The sequence below is a fragment of the Camarhynchus parvulus genome, chromosome 14 (genome assembly GCF_901933205.1).
Source record: "Camarhynchus parvulus chromosome 14, STF_HiC, whole genome shotgun sequence".
In the NCBI taxonomy this organism is placed as follows: domain Eukaryota; kingdom Metazoa; phylum Chordata; class Aves; order Passeriformes; family Thraupidae; genus Camarhynchus; species Camarhynchus parvulus.
Window position 1 is genome coordinate 683553 of NC_044584.1, and position 17334 is coordinate 700886.

At 47.3% G+C, this 17334-nt stretch overlaps 2 protein-coding genes across 14 annotated transcripts in view; one reads left to right on the forward strand and one right to left on the reverse strand.

Annotated features, from left to right (window-relative positions):
* The first annotated feature begins 318 nt into the window (after positions 1 to 318).
* On the forward strand, positions 319 to 13909 carry MPG (N-methylpurine DNA glycosylase). 5 transcript variants are annotated; one of them, XM_030958496.1, is made up of 6 exons: positions 319 to 377; positions 681 to 783; positions 4224 to 4374; positions 4938 to 5163; positions 8200 to 8404; positions 13259 to 13909. In XM_030958496.1, exons 4-6 carry the CDS (start codon positions 4942 to 4944, stop codon positions 13651 to 13653), a joined length of 822 nt encoding a protein of 273 aa, XP_030814356.1. In that variant the 5' UTR covers positions 319 to 377; positions 681 to 783; positions 4224 to 4374; positions 4938 to 4941; the 3' UTR covers positions 13654 to 13909. The 5 variants fall into 5 exon arrangements, with proteins under 5 accessions (XP_030814356.1, XP_030814359.1, XP_030814361.1 ...); XM_030958499.1 differs by having other exon boundaries at positions 4227 to 4374; XM_030958501.1 differs by lacking the exon at positions 681 to 783 and having other exon boundaries at positions 321 to 377; positions 4227 to 4374.
* Positions 13910 to 15451: 1542 nt separating this feature from the next.
* Positions 15452 to 17334, reverse strand: part of NPRL3 (NPR3 like, GATOR1 complex subunit) — a 43012-nt gene continuing 41129 nt past the window's right edge. For 5 of the 9 annotated variants that reach the window (XM_030958339.1, XM_030958344.1, XM_030958345.1 and 2 more), the window contains one exon: positions 15452 to 16130. In XM_030958339.1, coding sequence (XP_030814199.1) covers positions 15965 to 16130 — 166 coding nt within the window. In that variant the 3' untranslated portion in view covers positions 15452 to 15964. The remainder of the gene's footprint in view (positions 16131 to 17334) is intronic. The other 4 variants (XM_030958340.1, XM_030958342.1, XM_030958348.1 and 1 more) reach the window with 1 other exon arrangement.

Sequence of the window (17334 nt, forward strand, 5' to 3'; positions counted from 1 at the left end):
CTGTCTTGAAAGCTCTTGAGCCACTGGAAGAGCTCTGAGGTCTCCACACGCTTCTCTAACGCAGGCCGAACACCCTCAACTCTCAGCCTTCGTATCGATGAATTAACGATTAACATGAAAAACAGAGAAGTGGATGCTGAAAACCAGCGAGAGTTCAAACGCTGTTTTACAGAAGGTCTGTGCTCCAGAAAGCAACACCCACGAGGAGACAACCCAGAGGAACAAGAACCCGTAAATCGAAGCCGGCTCTTCCCCCTCACGGCCGCGCCTCTGCCTCCGCCCCGCCCCCGCCCGCCCCTCACGACAGCTGCGGGGCTTCCGCGGGGCCGCGGCAGGGGCTGCGCGCGCCCCGCCCGCGGCGGGAACGGGCCCGGCAGGTGCGTGAGGGGGAGCCCGGGAACGGCCGAGAGCGACCGGGAACGGCCGAGAGCGACCGGGAACGGCCGGGGCGGGCGGAGGAGGGAGCTCGGGTTCCCGGGGCTCGGCCGCGGCCACGGCGCCGGCAGCGCCCGAACAGGCCCGGCCGGCCTTGCCCAGCACTGCCGGGCACGCCCCCCGCTGCAGCCCCGGGTTCCGCTCCAAATCACGAATGTCCTCAACCAAGATGTAATTCTGCTGAGAAAGCTTTTTGTGGTTGGTTTTTCGTCATTGCTCGTTGTTGCCTTCTTTATTCTTTACAGAAGAAAGAGTTAGGCTTCATCCCAAAAAAGCTCAAGATGCCCGGTAGGGAGTAGGAGTGAGGACTTGAATTGCAAGGAAATAAGATCTCCAGCATTTAGTAAGGTGAATAAAAGCATTCCTTTTGGCTTGTTTTTGCAGTGCTAGGATTGCACGTGCTGTCAGAATCTGTCTGTGAAGAAATTGACTATGGTTATATTAGCTCATGGCTGCACTCATTTTTCAGTGTTTTTTTTTTTTTTCCCTGCTTCTCACACTGTTGTCCAGAAAACTATACATTATTATCTTATTTCTGGTCACTAATAGGGTAGACCAGACAGGAAAGGCAGAGAGACATCATTCATGCTGAGAACTCATTGAAGGATCTGCCTTAAAATGTCTGTTTAAGAGGTTATGGAACAAAAAGGACAGGAATAACTGGCAGGAATAAGTTGCTAAACTGGCAGAAACAGGCAGGAATAAACTACCAAACCAGATGCAGCCCCCAAGGACAGTGTTGCTAGTGATGGTTTCAGCAGCAAATGTGTCACTAATTTTTAAAGTTTGACCACCAACAAGTGAATTAATAGCAAATGTAGCAAAGTAGGATTATTGGACAGCTGCATAAGTATCTAGGGGGGAAAATCAATGTGGCTTATAAGTTATGCCTTAAAAAATGCTGGAATTTTCTGCAGGTCTAAATAAGCATGTTGAGGTCTGGCTCACAGTCTGTACTCAGATTTCTGGAAGGTTTTAAACAGGAGCCTTTACCTGGACATAATAAGGGAGTTCCCCGTTAGAAATACACAGTTGTTGCAAAGATAGCAAAGAGGATGTGAGTAAATGGGCAGCTCTCCTGGTGCCTGGAGGTCACCGTTGGGGTGCTGCAGGGATGGTTTGTAGATGACATGGAAAATCAGTGTTTCCAGCTGGCTTTGCCTTACTGAAGGTGGTAAAGAGGGCTGAGGGTGGTGAAGTGCAGGTGTAAATTAATTCCTCTGGGTGGGGAGCAGTGCTAATTCCTCACACAAGATGAGGGAGTTTTTGCAGCAGTAATAACTATTTCTGTGAAGTTTTCTTTCTTGGTCAAGTCTCCCTTTGGCTGGTGTTACAGAGGTTCAGGGAAGACTGTGCCTGGATCAGAAGGTTCCAGTCCAGAGACATGGAGGATGTGTGGAGGAGCCCTGGATGTTTATTCTGTTCTTCCCCAGGCTCCTGCTCTTGACCTGGGCAGGAGAGCAGGATCCAGGGAGAGGTATCCTTTGGTCTGACCCAGCATCTGTTCCCACTTCAAATCTGTACAACTGGGAATTGCTGTGAGCAATTGTCTCTCCAGAACTGGCAGTGTTTTATGTACTCTTCATTATTCTGTCAGAAAAACCGATGTACCTGAGGAAGGTTGTGCAGGTATCTGGACCTGGGAGCCAAAAGTACATGCAAATTGCCAGTGGGATATATATATATTTTCCCCTCCTTCTTTTCATGAAAACTCATTGAATACCTAAGGAAATGCCTGTATATGTTGTCTTGTTAGAAGGATTAAAGAATCTTCTGTAGACTCTGTTGTGCCTTGAGTACAGGGTGTATCTGCTGCTCAGCTGGGTTTTGCACAGATTTGCAGTGTCTCTCCAACTGTGGCTTGCAGGCTTCTGAACCCCTTGCCTGAGATTAGCCCAGCAGCCCTGAACACTCCAGGCACTTGTGCTGATTCTGCTCTTGATCTTCTTTTTCTGACTTCCATGCCCTTTTTTTTTGTATGTTTTTACCAGATGTGCTTAACAGCTTGTAGTTCATTTGGTTACAACAGGATTAGTAAAAAGTGATTAAACCCATGGCTCATTATTTGAGGCCCAGGAGTAGGATTTGTTTATTATACAAGCAGGAAAATCTAGATAGAAATGAAGAGCTGCAGAATTTCTATGCGGATTTACAGAAGAGGTTGAGCCTCTTGCTTCCCAAATGCACAGGGCTTGGATCTATGGAATGTGTTGCCTCCTACAGTGTGATTTTTCTTGGGCAAGAAGAGATTTGTATTTGCAAGCAACATTATTTCCAGAAGGTGTAGATAGGCTTTGAGGCACAGAGCTTTGTGTTTCAGATCTTGCTATGAGCGAGCAGGGGGACAGAGCATTAGGAATGTGGGGTTTTTTCTGGGTTTCTCAGCTGGTGTTGCAGCCCCTCACTCTGCGCTCATGTTTCTGTACTGACCCATTTCTCCTGGCTACAAGGCAATTTCCTGCTGCTGTTTCTATTGAAGATGCTGGGATGGGTCAAGGATCAGCCCACAGCAATGAAGTTCCAGTGCCCTGAGGCTGCTGCTGTAAATGTCAGTAAGAGCACTTGCAGCTTTGGGAATGATTTAATTGGAAGTGCAGTAGGTGCCAGGCAGCTCAGATCCTGTTTCTGATGTCGCATTCCATAAGAGCACAAATTACCAAATGAGTTAGTGCTCCACTCGAGTCAGCCATGTTTGCAGCATGTCTTTATGTGTGGCTGATGAGCTGGAAGTTCCAGTTAATACTGTCAGAGAAGTCTGGAGGTATTGTCTTCAGTGGGAAGTACTGCCTTGACTGAGTGTTTCAGAGGGTCAGTCTGAAATGGTGAGGTGTTCTCCTCTGCCCCTTCCTTCCTGCAGCTCTTTCTCCTGGACAGGACTTACTTGTCCAGGCCACCAGTCAGTTCTGTCTGAGGCAGGCTGGTGAGTTCTGACAAAATTTTTAAGAATTCCCACCAGCTAAAAGCCACAGTTCAGAGCAGAGTACCTGGCATGGAGGTGGTGGTTCTGTGGCAAGTCTCTGACACCACTGAATTATTGCAATAAAGAATTAGATGTTCAGAAAAAAATGAAACCATCCTGCCTCTCTGCCAGTCATGTCAATGTGATTTCATTTTTTTTCCTACCTATTTTTATATGTTTGTGTCTGGATTCTTCTGAAGTGAAACAACACTGTTGGGGAATTGGCACTGGTGATTCAGATTGTAGCAATGCTGAATTTTACTGTTGTGAAAATAAACTGTTGCTGGTGGAACTTCATTGTGAGAATCATCAGACCAAGATAAAGATTCCTTTTGATGTTGAAATTTTTTGTAGTAATTTTTAAATGCTGATGATATGATGAAAAATGAGTGGCAACAGTAAATTACTTATGTATATACTTGCTTGCAGGTTCAGCTTTAGGATTCTATCTCCATTTCTAAATCCGTATGATGTTGGACCCTTACATCTACATGGGGTCCAATTTAGAATGATTGTCTTTGCATTCTCTTGTAAAAGTCCTTTTTTTGAGGCTGACTTCCCAAATTTAGTGCCGATGGGGACATTTTAAAAGTTTGGGTTCAACTTTCTGTGTATTCAGTACAGGAAAAGTGTATTCCCCACTGAATAACAAAGGCTTAAGAACATCTCCAGCGCTGCCCATCTGAGAGATGGGCTTTTTCTGGACCAACAGAAAACTGCAGATTATTCTGGAGTTTGATTTGATGGTGCACTCTTGGTATCAGATCCAGAATCTCTTGGCCTGTTTCAAAGCACTTTATCCAGTGAATAAATGTTTGTACCTGTTCAGCAGGTGTAAGGACTGCAGCGCTGAAAAGGAAACACCAGCTTTGTGGAGCTCTCATGGAAGGTGGTGACAGACCAGGAGAACAATTGCACAATTGTGATGTAGCTGCCTCAGGTCCGTGCTGTTGGCTGGAACAGTAGGTTGAATCTTTCTGGTAAGTTGAATCATTTGGGAAGATTCTAACACACTTCTACAGCACAATAAGTTTGTGACTCAATAGGGCATCTCTAAATTTCCTGTAGAGGTTTAGATTCTGATCCAGTTACATAACCTTTGAAAATGATTGATACACAGCTTCTGTGGGCTTTCCGAGGCAACACAGTTTTTGAAGTGCTTGTTTTCTGTTTTTTCTGTCTGCTTAAAAGATTTTGTTAGCTTTAGGTTCATCTTTGCTTTTACTTTCTGAATTTTCTAACCTAACAGCAAACTTATTTCCAATGCTTAGTGGAGCACAGTTCCTTTTATCTGCAGTCCTTAAAAGATGAATACTCAAACTGCTGTTTTCTGTTTGCTCATCAGGAGAGCCCAATATTTGCCCAGCCAGGTGCAAACACAGCTAAATCTGTCACCTGCTGCTGCAGTTTGCATAGGTTGTCCATGTAGTCATGGCTTTCAGATTCATTGTTGTGCAGAGGTGTGTAAAAACAGAAGTTTGTGGAAATTAGTTGCTTTTAAATAAGCTTTATAATCCTACTGATACTTATATCTATTTTCTAGAACTATGCCAAGAAAAAGAAAGCTGTTGGCTCAATTAAGTGCTCTTCAAAACACCAGCAGCTTCCCTCAGATCAATGCTGTGGAGCAGCTGAACACTACACCTGGAGCAGATCCTTCTCCAAAAAGCAGCAAATATTTTGCAATAGAGAAAAAAAACTCTCCTCAGCTGCAAGAAGATTTTTTCAACCAGCCCTGTGTTAGTCTGGCCAAGTCCTTTCTGGGACAGGTAAGGCATGAGCACTGAGATTCTTGCACTGGATTATGTGCTAGCTGATAACTTAGTGTAAAAGGATGAAATTCTTTTTTTGCCATTTGACTCCTGGGCTTGGCTATTTTAGGAATACAGCTCTCATTCCTTCTCTTGCTAAGTGCTGTGGAATTTAAAAACCAGTAGCTGAATCTATTCTAGATGAAGTCGGAGTAATTTTTCAGATTTAGTCTGTCACATTTTTAATTGGGGTTTTTTGGTGGAGTTTTCCTTCCTTTTTTCTGTTTACTAAAATATGCTTAGCTACTTGTGGTTTGAAGGCTGTTTCAGGCCCATTATCTTCCTTTCAGCAATTGCTTTACTTGTTTTTGTTTCTTGCTTAGCCCAGTGGAAAGCAATGCTCTGCAGTCAGCAACATCTTCTTTGCCTCCATTTTACTCTCTTGTTATGCTAAGGATTGCACAGTCTCACAGTTAAGCTGTTTTCATGCCAAATATTTCTATTCCTATCTTTTGTTTCTGAGTTTCCAAGTCATTACCTGTTCATGCAAGGACTTCTCCCTTAGCCCATTGCATAAACTTTGAGGAGTCTTTGGACCTTGCTGCAAGCCTTTGGAAATCAGTGGTGGTGATTGACTCTTCTGCTTAGTGAGTCCTTCAGAAAACTCTCTGGCTGTTTCCAGGGGAGGGAGTTCCCTTAGTGTTTTCCCTATAAAAAGTTCCAGTCCTGGACCTGCTAAACTCAACTGTAAAATGTGTGTTCAGTTTCACTGCTATGCTCTTATCTTCTCTGAGTCTTTTTTACACCTTTATTGTCTACAGGGTGAGCAGACTCTCTGGGTTCTCATGGCTTTAGATAACTCCAGGAATTTGTTCCACAAACTGTTGGTTTTGGCCTGTTTTGCTGCATCCAGCCTTTTTTTTTTTTTTATTTTCTAAGGATATCTTGCTTGTAAGTGACGCCTTTGCTCTGCCTTTTAGCCCTGCTGGGTTTCTTTCTGGTCTGCCTTCACCTCTTTGTGATACTCCACATGTGTTGCTATCTTTGCAGACATCCTGCTAGAGGCTTGCCTTTCAGGCCTTAACCTTTGGCTGCCTCTAAAGTTCTTCCCAACGAGCTCCCTTACTTTACATAGTTTCCTCTTTGTGCTGGTGGGCAGGACTCTGGTAGATTATTTTTGGACTTTAATGCTTGTGAAAAGACACTGAACTTTATCCTTCACGGTCATGATACTGAGTTGTTTTTCAGGAGCAAGTCTTTGGAAAAGACTTTGTGTTTTGCTCCAGATCTGAGAACTGAGTCTTTTCTCATGAGGTTCCTGATTCCTTGCTCTGCATAACATTTGATGGTGTCTAAGCAAACATTGCACATATCCTGCTCTATCTGAGGATGCCTGAAATCTCCCATTACTGATACATTTTTGTTGTCTTAATGGCTCCATCACCCTCTTGCGTTCAGTTACTTTGGGCAGATGATTTTTGAGTCCTAATTCTGTATTTTTCCTATTTAGGCCTAGTATTCCAAACCTCGTGATTTCTATCTTACTTTTACATTTTCTTCAAAGTATAATCCCCAGTCTCCCATGACCTAGCCTATTCTCTTATAAAGATAATTTAGTGTTTCCTTCATTACTTTAATTCTACCAAATTTTGGAGGCATCTGGTACATTAATCTTGCTTACCTTCATGATACCTGAGTTCTTGGAAACAAAAAAGGTACATGGAGTGAATGGCCTTTCAGAGGGAACTGCTATAACATCAAGATACATCCTCAATGAGAAAAATAATCTTTATGAAATGGCTTACTGTGAGGTGTTGGGAATTATCACCATTTTTATTTTTTATCACATTTTTATTCAACAGAATATTTGGTGTGTCTGAAGACAGGGAAATGCCTGGATGCTTTTAAACCCATAACCTAACCATTGCATTTCATCATACTGAGGGAGAAGTGTGGCCACATGGGTCTGGTTTTGGGATGTTCCCAGGCACTTGCTGAACACCAGTGGGTTTTTTTTCTCATTAAAAATAATAAACATATCATTTTCAACAATTTGACAAGTGCTGTAGGGAAACTGTGGTATACTGGAACTGCAGCTTTGGAAACCAATTCCTGGAGCATCCATTATGGATCAGATCAATATCTGCATTAGCAATCCAGCACAAACATCTGTTAGGAATTAAGCTTTGTTTTCTGAAGGTCATTTTTGAACAGCTGCATAATTAAAGTGTTATAATTAAACTGATTGCTGTGCCCAAACGAGACTGTGATGCAGTATTTCATACACGTTAAGCAAAGCACAAAGTTTAGAAATCAGGTCAAACCACAAATTCCTTTGTACAAAGTTTAGTGGTTGTTTTATTTTTAAAGAGAATCTTTTGACTGTCATGTTTTGTTTCCCCTGCATCTGCTTTGTTTTATTTAAGGAGGTACCAGCAGCAAGGACACACTGTAATAACAAAGATCTGTTGTTGTCTGCCTGAAGCGAATTCCCATCTCTCCTGCACTGCCCTTCTCTGTGGTGCAGAAAATACTGAAATAGCATTGATGCCCTCTCTAGAGCTGATTATCTCTGTGATTTGGGACTGGGACTTGTTTGAAACATCTCTAGGGAGGGAAACTGTCTAATCATAGCAGTTGTTTAATTGTGCCACTGTCATATTTCTTCTGATCTAAGGATTATACAGTCGTGATGCTTCAAGGTTGATATCAGCAGTGATTTTTGTCTTAAACCTGATGGATTGGAGTGGAGAATACAGAAAATAACCACAAAAGCACCTCCGTGGGCTTTAGTATATGTAGGATCATAAATTGGTTCTGTTTGATACTGCCTCATCTAGACACTCCAGGCATTTTGTGGGGTGAGGGACAGATGGGAATTCCTTGTACTGGGCTCTGAAAGCTGAAAAAGTTGGTGTTAGCTTATAGACTGCTCACTGGAGAGGATTTAGTACCATCAGATCCTTTCTTTCCAACTTCTCTGTTTCCACAGCTCTTGCTGTGGTTATTTTGTACTGAGGGCTGGTAACTGATGCACTCTGACCTCTCTTTCAGATTTTAGTTCGCAAACTTCCTGATGGCAGAGAGCTCTGGGGCAGGATTGTTGAAACAGAAGCTTATCTGGGTGGGGAAGATGAAGCTTCCCACTCGAAAGGTGGGAAGCAAACACAACGGAACGCAGCAATGTTCATGAAACCAGGAACTCTGTACGTGTACCAGATCTATGGGATTTATTTCTGCATGAATGTTTCCAGCCAAGGTAAGCTGAGGCTGAAAGAGATGGAATGCCAGCAGCATGGGGCTGACATTTCACGCTACAGTGGTGCTGCAAGTCACTTGTGAGCTCTCTGGGGGCTCTCTGATTTGCTGTCACCATCCTCCCCTGGGACCTGGGCTTTGCCACTGTGGACAGGCAGCACAGCAGGCAGGGCCCATCTCCATCTGCCCCATTTGTCCCAGATGGGAGCTGTGGGAGCTGTTCAGGCACACAGAGATTGAGAAATGAGGGAGAATCTGGATAGGCTGGAGCTTTCAGTTTCGATGACCTGGGCTGCTGCCTCGGTCATATGATTCAGTGAACCTTGTTCCTCAAAAAGTGGTGATGTAGAGAAAAATTCAGAGTCATTAATGACAGCCTAAATCTTGGTGTCTGTTGCCATGGCATGAAACTCCTCTGTCTCCTGCCTTTATCTTCAGAGGCTGAATGAAGTGTTGGGGAAAACAAAAAGTCTGAGATGTCCTAAGCTTAAGCAAGGAGTCAGTGGGAGCATTTTAGCTGTCTAGCTGTATCTAAAAGCCAAAAAAACCCACCCAAATCAAAATACCCAGACTGTTACAGAATCTTCAAACTTCTTTTATTATTCTCAAGAAAAAATAATCAAACTCTAATTAAATTACTCTGTAATTTACTGAAACTGTCTTTCACATTTCAAGACTCTTAAGAAGCATTACTGAAAACTTTCTTTTTTTTTCCTGTATTGTAAGAAAGACAGCTTTTGCCTCGCAATGAATCTCCTGTTTAATTAGACACCTTGAAATGGCAACAAGTGTTTCCAAGGTAACTTCTCACTCTGTTAGGAAAAATCTCAAACCCAATTTACTTTCTTTTTCACTATTTTGATGCTTAAGGTTAAAAAGCTTGTGTATTCCTAAGTGGAGAGCAAATGTAACTGTGACCATGAATGCTCAGGCCAAGCAGAAAAATAGTGCCACATTAATGTGTGGGGGAAGAGCCTGACTTTGCAACTGAGGGTCTGAGTCTGGTGGATGAACACATGTGAACTTCGTTACATTGGCTCTGCCACATCTGTTCAGATTGTGAAAGCACATGGTTCATTTGTCAGGATGGGATTATTGGTGATTAAAATATTAAGAATAATACTTTTTATTAAAAAATGTTTAGCCTTTGAATTCTAGAAAGATTTCTTTGAAATCTTACACTTCAGGAAAATTTTCCTTATGTACCTGTTTTTAGTTTTGTAGCAAAGCAGTTAAAGGGCTCCCTGTGGTGATGGAATTCATTGCATTTTTTGTTACAAACTCCCTCCCCATCATGCTGTCCCACAGGAGTGACACCAGGCAGAGCTGTCACTGCCAGCTTTGTCAGAGCCCTGCAGTCAGTGCCATGGCTGTGCACATTGTGCACCACTGATGCAGCTACACAAACTGGAGCTGCCCCTTCTGAGTATTTGCCTACGTGCAGAAGTGTTGAAAGAGAGAATGTGGGGGGGAATCACACCCGAGATGTTTTTCTCCAGTTGTTTATGGTGCTGTGGTTTAGTCTTAGGGAGGGATTGATGGAGTCATCTTCACCATGGCACCTGGGTAGAGGGCAAAAGCATTTCATTCTCTGGATATTGGATTTTCAAAACTTTCTTTTGACTCTGGCTTTGAAAAAAGACAAAGAAACCCTGGCAAAAAAACCCAAAAACATCTCTTGTGGCATAGCTTGGTCCTTCTTCCTAGCACACTCTGAAGACAAACAGCTCCAAGAGACAAGTGTATCCTCTGAAGCAGTGGAGCTCTGACTCTTTAGGGATCTTTAGGGATCACTTGTTTTGATACACAACCTCACAGCCTCTGACTCCAGGTGGAATAAACCTTCTTTATTTATTGGTTTACACTGAGGTTCAGGCTCCAGTATCATTCAGGGATGGGAAGAGTGTGTAACCCACAGCCCTGTGTTCATAAAACCATAATGAGATGGGGGGGGATCCAGTATTCTTTGTCAGTGAGGAAGGGGAAATCTTCATGCACAACACTGAGATAAAGCTTCATCATGGGGAATTTTACTGTGAGAGGTCCTCCCATCCCTGAGTGAAATACTGCAACTGCCTGAAGCCACAGCAGGCATCACTACATTTGGAGAAATCATGGGTGGTAGAGGAGAAGAGCTTATAGAAAACATATAGCCAAAGTCTTTTACTGTGCATGAATCCTACAGTATATCCTGAGCAGCACAATAATCTCAGTGCTAAGAGCTTTCCCTAGAGTCAAGAGAGATGTGGGGCTTCCCTTGCCTCAGGAAGAGGATAAATGCCAGTCATGCCTCTCTGACTTAGCTGTGATCTGTTTCTCTGGAATTTGCCAAGGTCTGTATTTTGCTGCCAGATCTGAAAGAATAGCTTGTAAAATCAAGAGCCTGGTGATGCTCAGCCCAGGGTCACACTGCAGGGACTTCTCCCTAACTTTCAGCTCCTAGACTAGGATTTTGGAGGAAGTATTGGGGAGCACTAAGTCAGGTGGGTGAATGGAGGAGAAACTTCTCTTCTCTCCAGTGGCCAAGAGCTGTTTCCAAGCCTGGGAGCTGGAGCTGTTTCGGGGAAGGAGCAGGAAGCTGTGGGGGTGTGGGACTCCACTGTCATGTTATGAATTCTGCTGCTCAGGGAGAGAATTGGCCTCTGCAGTGTTGTTAGATCCCAGCTTTTAGCCCTGAGTGCTGCTCATTATATGGAGTGACTCTTAGCAGGAGAGATAAATACTCAGCATCCCCAGCTGGCCCTGCTGCTGCTGGTGTGTGCACATTGGGCAGATGCTGAACTCAGGTGACCCTTGAGAGTGAACTGCTGCAGGCTGGGAAGTGGAAGAAGCCAGGCTGAAGCGCTCTGGAGTTGACTCTGCCACTTCTTGGGAATTGAAATTAAATTTCTAATGTGGAGGTCAGCTCAGGAGGAACCAGAGGCGTGAGGGGAAGAAGGCAGTAGCTCATCATGGTATCCCTGCACTTGTGTCCCACCTGCTGTCTCCACCTCTTCCCAAGGCTGTTCTCTGAGCAGAGTGGGGTGTGTGTTACACACAGCTAGAAAGAACCTGGAAACTTCCAGCTGGAAATGCAGAAAGAGCAGCCAGAGACAGAAATTGCCAATACCCCCTGGCTGGGCTGTGCTGCTCTGGGAGCACCTGCAGATTTCCACATGCTCATCTCTCTTCACATGAACTCCCAAGGACTCTGTTCAATTCAAGTATGACCACAGTTTCCACTTGCAGTTGAGATGAGTGAAAGCAAGCAATGTAATGAGAGATTGCTTAGAATCCTGCAAGTTGTTCCTGGCAAGGGAGGCAGCAACATGATGGGAAGGATGTTTCTTTGTGCATTGATAAAAAGCAGAATTAGGACATGGAACATGTTCTTAAAAATCTGAAATGACCTTTGAGCTCTAAATCACTGTTAGGCCAGGGAAGCAGCTTTTGGCTGCCAGATTAGCATCAATCCCCCTCCTTGGAGAAGGGAGTGCCTGGGAACAGATTGCTGACAGCTGTTGGAATCCAGGCTGTTGACCTCACTGAGCTGTAGTCAGGGCAGCAGGGGTTCTGAGATGGTTCAGGGCAGCAGGCACACCTCAGAGAGCCAGGAACCAGGACCTCACTGGGAGCCCAGAGGGGTAATGTAGTGTGGGATTTGTACAAAAACTGAGAGGGATTCTATTTTGGGAAATCGCAGTTCCTTAGGGATCTGCCAGTGCCTACACAAAAAGCCTTTGCCAGGCATGAGCATGGCTCCAGATGTTTGAGGCTGGAGAGGGAGAGGGGACTCTGGGGAGCAGCACTCTGCAGATGCTGGTGGGAGGAAAGCTGTGGGTGGCCAGCACAGGGGGAGCTGTGCAGGGCTGCACACAGGCCCTGTGCCAGTGCTCTCCTCACCCACTCAGGGGCAGGAGGAGACCTGGGCCCCTCCTGGCCACTGGAAAACACCAGGGAAACGTTTCTGTACCACTTAGGCTGGAGATCCTTTCTGTCAGGGAATGTCTGCTCAGAGCTGCATCTTTGCTTTGCTGTCACCTGGCTGCAACAGCTGGGAGGGCAGGGGACCCAAGGCTTCTGACAAGGTAGCAAATCACATTTGAGAAAAGAATTTGTCTGTTTTGTTCAGTTTTTGTCATAGAAAGTTCTCCTCTGCTAAGTGCTGCTCCCAGGGCTGTGCATCCCACAGCCCAGTCCTGCCCCAGGTCCCTGCCCTGGGAGAGCTTCTCTGGCACGTGTGTCCAGATCACACTCTGCTGGAGCTGTGCAGTGACCCAAGGCCGTGCTCATCCCAGCTCTTACACCCCCAGAGGGACTTTGGATTGGTACCAGCCCTGGCTCCCTCAGCAGTGACTGCTCCCAGTGCCTGCAGCTCCTTCCCAGGTTTCTCTTCAAGCTGCCTCTTTCTCTGGCAGCATCCACACTCATTCCTCCTTGCCTTTGTTAGCTGGAGTTCTTGTAATCAGAGTTTATTAGAAATCCACTGGGTTTGGGAGCAGAGCTTCAGATACCTCTGCCAAAACCGAACCAGATGTGTATTTATTCCTGAACATTGTGCTGACATAAGAAAAAGCTCTTGCCCTCTGGCAAGCCTTGGAGCAGCAGCCAGACTTAGCAACATCAGGTGGAGCTGGGAAGAGCAAGTCAGCACTGCAGAGTGAAGGACACAGAGCTACAGGACACTGGAGATTTGGGGTAGGAAGGGAGTGCCCTTGGAGCAAAGGACAGGCCCATGGTTGGGTGCACCAGGCGATTCCCTCTTCCATCAGCCTGAGCCACAGGCTCAGAGCTGAAGTGCTGCTGGCAGGGGGCTGAAAGGTGTGACATTCCCAAAAACCAGCCCCATACTAACACCAGCTCTTGTTGTGCACAGGAGAAGGGGCTGCAGTGCTGCTGCGTTCCTTGGAACCTCTGCAGGGCCTGGATGCCATGAGGGAGCTGCGCAGGGCGTCCAGGAAAGCACCCAGCAGGCTGCTCAAGGACTGGCAGCTCTGCAATGGGCCCTCCAAGCTCTGCCAGGCCTTTGGCATCGACAAGGCTTTTGACCAAAGGGACCTGACTCAGGATGATGCCATCTGGATGGTGCCAGGACAGGACCCGCCGGGGGAGCAGGACGTGGTGGCCACCACCAGGATTGGCATTGGCAACAGGGGAGAGTGGGCACAGAAACCACTCAGGTTTTATTTACGAGGAAACAGATTTGTGAGTGTTGTAGACAAGAAAGTAGAGAGAGAGATGGCAGCAAAGGGACACTCCCCTGGCAGCTGACAAGTCTTGCAAGTGACCAGGGACCAGGACTTGAGCTGTGCTCTGTACAATGGCTTCAGGCTGCATCATGGCAGATAGAGGGTTCTGGGGGGTTTTTAACAATAAATGTATTTTGTCACAATGAATGGGGCAAGGTGGAGCTTTATTTGCAGGAGACTGGCAATGGGCCTCCCAGCCAGAACTGAGGCTGGTTTTGGACACTTTGGACACTGAAGGCCACTTTCTCCCTTGCCAACAGATCCAGGCTTAATTAAGGTGGGTGAGAGGAGAAGGGTCACAGCTCTGGGCTGCTCCCATCACTTCAGCCCTCAGCAGAGGCCAGTGCTTGGCTGCTGCAGGGAAATAGTTTAAAAATTGGGTGGCATCAGAGCAGACTGAAAGGATGGGAGCTGGGAGAGAAGGATGTAAAGGAAGGATCTTACTGTTGTCTGCAGCTACCTCAGGGGAGGGCATAGAGAAGACAGCCAGGCTGCTCTCGGACAGGATGAGAGGTAACAGGCCACCAGCTGGAAAACAGGAAGTTCTCATTAGCTCTATGGAAAAAATTTTCCCCATGAGGGTGGTCAGATGCTGGAACAGGGGCCCAGAGAAGCTGTGGGCCATTCACACCTCCCCAGACAGGGTCCTGAGTGACCTGAGCTAACACCTTTCCTCTGAGCAGAGACCCCTTCCAACCTCTACCTATCTCTAATGCCCAGCTTGGAGAACAAGAATGGGGTTTTGTTCATTTTCCCAGCTGCTTTTGAAACCAGTTCAGAACTTAGCACTGTGTGAACCCCCACACAGGGAAAGCACTGCTTCAGCAGCCTGGCTTGAGGCACAGAGAGGAAGAACCCCCAGGATTCAGGGCACAACCTGCAGGACTGCAGCCACACTGGGTGGGTGACAGGGGGACACCCCCCACCTCCACCCCCACCTTAAGGTTCACATGCAATAAAAAAGCTCAAGTTTATTTTTAAATACTCTTGTCTCCATCCCATGAAAGAATTGGGTGTAGCCCCTTCTGGGCAGCCTTTTCTCTGATTGCAGTAGCTCACCTTGATGCTCAGGTGCTCGGGCTGGTTTGGACAGGGCCTGCAGTGGTGTTGATCTGAGTTTTAGGTCAGATACGGTTTTTTGCTCTTCCCTACCATCCCTGTTGCAGCTGCAGGGCCAGACTCGCTGAAGGGACCCTGAAGAAGCTCCCCCAGTGGCTGCTGGAAGGTAAGTCAGCTAAAGCTCCCAGTTTCACCCAGTTGGTGTGGGCAGGTGAAGCTGCTCCTGAGACCCTGCAGCTCTGGGAAAAGCTCCAGCCTCACACAGGCAGGGGTGAGCTGGCTGAAGCTCCTGCTGTCCCCAGGCCCTGGCATGAGCCAGGGCTCTTGCCTCTTGTTCTGGCTCTGGCATGGCTGGAGGATCAGTCCCAAACCAGAGCAGGAAATGCAGCCCTGTGTCTCACTTTCCTGCTGGATAGCTTTAACCCAGGCCAGGATCCCTGTCTGGTTCCCTGCAGCCCCAGCCATGCTTGTGGGAGAGGGACTGGAGGGACAAAACAAGCCCTGAGGGATGGGCCTGAGTGCCCTCAGCACCAGCCTCTGGGTGGAACAGGTCCCTGAACTGTCAGCTTGGCCAGCAACTTCCAGTCCTGCTCAACAACCAAGCTCCCACCCCCAGGCACAAACTGGGAAACATGGAAACCCAGAACACAGGCTGCTTGGTGACAGCCCTGCTCCAACAGACACTTGGGAATAAGGATATTGGGGCGAGGAAAAAGGATATTGGGGCGAGGAAAGAATGAGCTATGACACAGTGACTGAGTCATTCATTCATGATTTCATGTTTACTTGTGATACTTTGCCTTCCCCCCTGTCCTCGCTGCTGTGAGATCAAACAATTCCTGGGTGCCCAGGGTCATTCTTTGGGAGCCAGGCCAGCTCCCCTGTGCCCTGGAGCAAGGCCATGCATGCTGTGCCTTGGGGACAGGCTCTCATGGCTGTGTGTCCCATGCTGGAGGGCACAGGAAGCACTCTCAGTGTCCCCCCAAAGTTCTGCCAGCAGCACCACAGCAGAACCCTCTTGTCCCACTCCGAGGATCCCAGGGAAGGGCTGTGAGTGTGGCAGGGCAGGGATCCAGGCTGAGCAAGCACGTGCTGTCCTGCAGCATCCCCAGAGCCTCGGGGAGCTGCTGGGACAATCAGGCACCAACGGGGACAACCTGCTGTGTGTCACATGGCTAGACAGAACTGAAACCACCTCCTGCAGACTTTAGGCTTCCTTTAGACTCTCAGCATGGAGAGCATGGCAGGTTCCTCCCTCCTCTGTGCCAGCAGAGTCACTTGAGGAGCGACTGGAAGACAGAGATGACGGGGTCCTCGTGGCTGGTGACCACCAGCACGCTGCGGAACTTGTCGAACAGCATCAGCAGCTGCGAGCGCCGCATGTTCTCATTGTACATGATCTCCTCCAAGTGGTGCCGCCCTCGGAAGTAGTGCAGCAGCCTGCAGGGAGCAGAGCAAGGGAGCACGTGGGCCAAATGCAGCTCAAACTCATACTGCACCCCCAAGGGCTCCTCTCCCATGGCATGCAAATCACAATGTTGTTTGGGTTATGTCCCTCATTTGCATGAAAAGGGAATTAAATCATGCCTAGCACAGAAATCCCCTGGAAAAGGATGGGACTCGCCCACTGTGGGGCTTTGCCAAGGTCCTCCTTGGATCAAGAGGTTTCCCAGTCTGGGGCATTTCCCAAGACTGTCAATTTTCAACTTAGTTATAATTCCAGAAAGTGAACAAACACAAGTGCCAACAAGCCTTGAGAAGTCAGGACATGGCAGATTTATTCTGTACTCTCTTAGCTAAGCCTACAACTGCCCTTTGTCACAGCATCAGGGACCTGGGTACCTGCACTGCCTTTTAGAATGAAGAGCTATTTTCCCTCACAGCAGCCCAAGGGGCTTTGTAACTACAGGTCCTGCACTTGGGGCTTGGGCAGCTTGGGTTGGGTGGAGCAGTCACAACAGGGAGATGGAAATTTTGGTGCTAGGCACCACAGAGAAGCTGTGGGAGTTACAAACCCCCTGAGGCCCAAGCTCAAATCATGCTGGCTTCTTAAGTTCCCTGTTCTCTTTAAACAAAGACAGCAGAGATACCCCTTTGCTACAGCCAACAGAAAACCATGGCCCTGCACAGTCAGTCACAGTAGGTCCACGACAAGCAGCAGAACTCCCCAGTGGCTGAGGGCCCCTCCCCAGAGTGCCCTCTGAGCCATAACACCGAGGCAGCCCCACATGAAGCCTGAGTTTGCTGCTCAGCCTCTTGTCTCAACACCCTCCCAAGTGTCACAGCCGTGCTGTGACTCAAATACTCCCCGCTCTGTGAGGGCCCAAAGGCCAGAGTCCCTTCCCAGCTCCACAGCCAGCTGTGCCTGCACGTGTGTTCCACATCACTCTGTGCTCCAGCAGCCTTTGCTCATGTTCCATTACCCATCTGCAGCTTCATGCCAACTGACTGTAAAATGAGTGGAGATGACATGATCTGTTTTCCAATCCATTCATACAGCCCGTCTGCAGGAACAGCCCTCAAAATATACTCACTATCCACTGGAGCACTCCAGCCTGTTTTGGAGGATGGAGAAAAGCTCCTGCTTTCCCTGCAGGACCAACACCTGCCTGGCTCCTCCCACTGCCCAGGAGGCTGGGCACTC

Excerpts from the sequence above, each read along its gene's own strand:
- MPG (XM_030958496.1), top strand. The coding sequence starts at position 4,942 with ATGCCAAGAAAAAGAAAGCTGTTGGCTCAATTAAGTGCTCTTCAAAAC. Across the intron at positions 5,164-8,199 it reads CCAAGTCCTTTCTGGGACAG|ATTTTAGTTCGCAAACTTCC; the intron begins GTAAGGCATGAG and ends CCTCTCTTTCAG. Across the intron at positions 8,405-13,258 it reads CATGAATGTTTCCAGCCAAG|GAGAAGGGGCTGCAGTGCTG; the intron begins GTAAGCTGAGGC and ends TGTTGTGCACAG.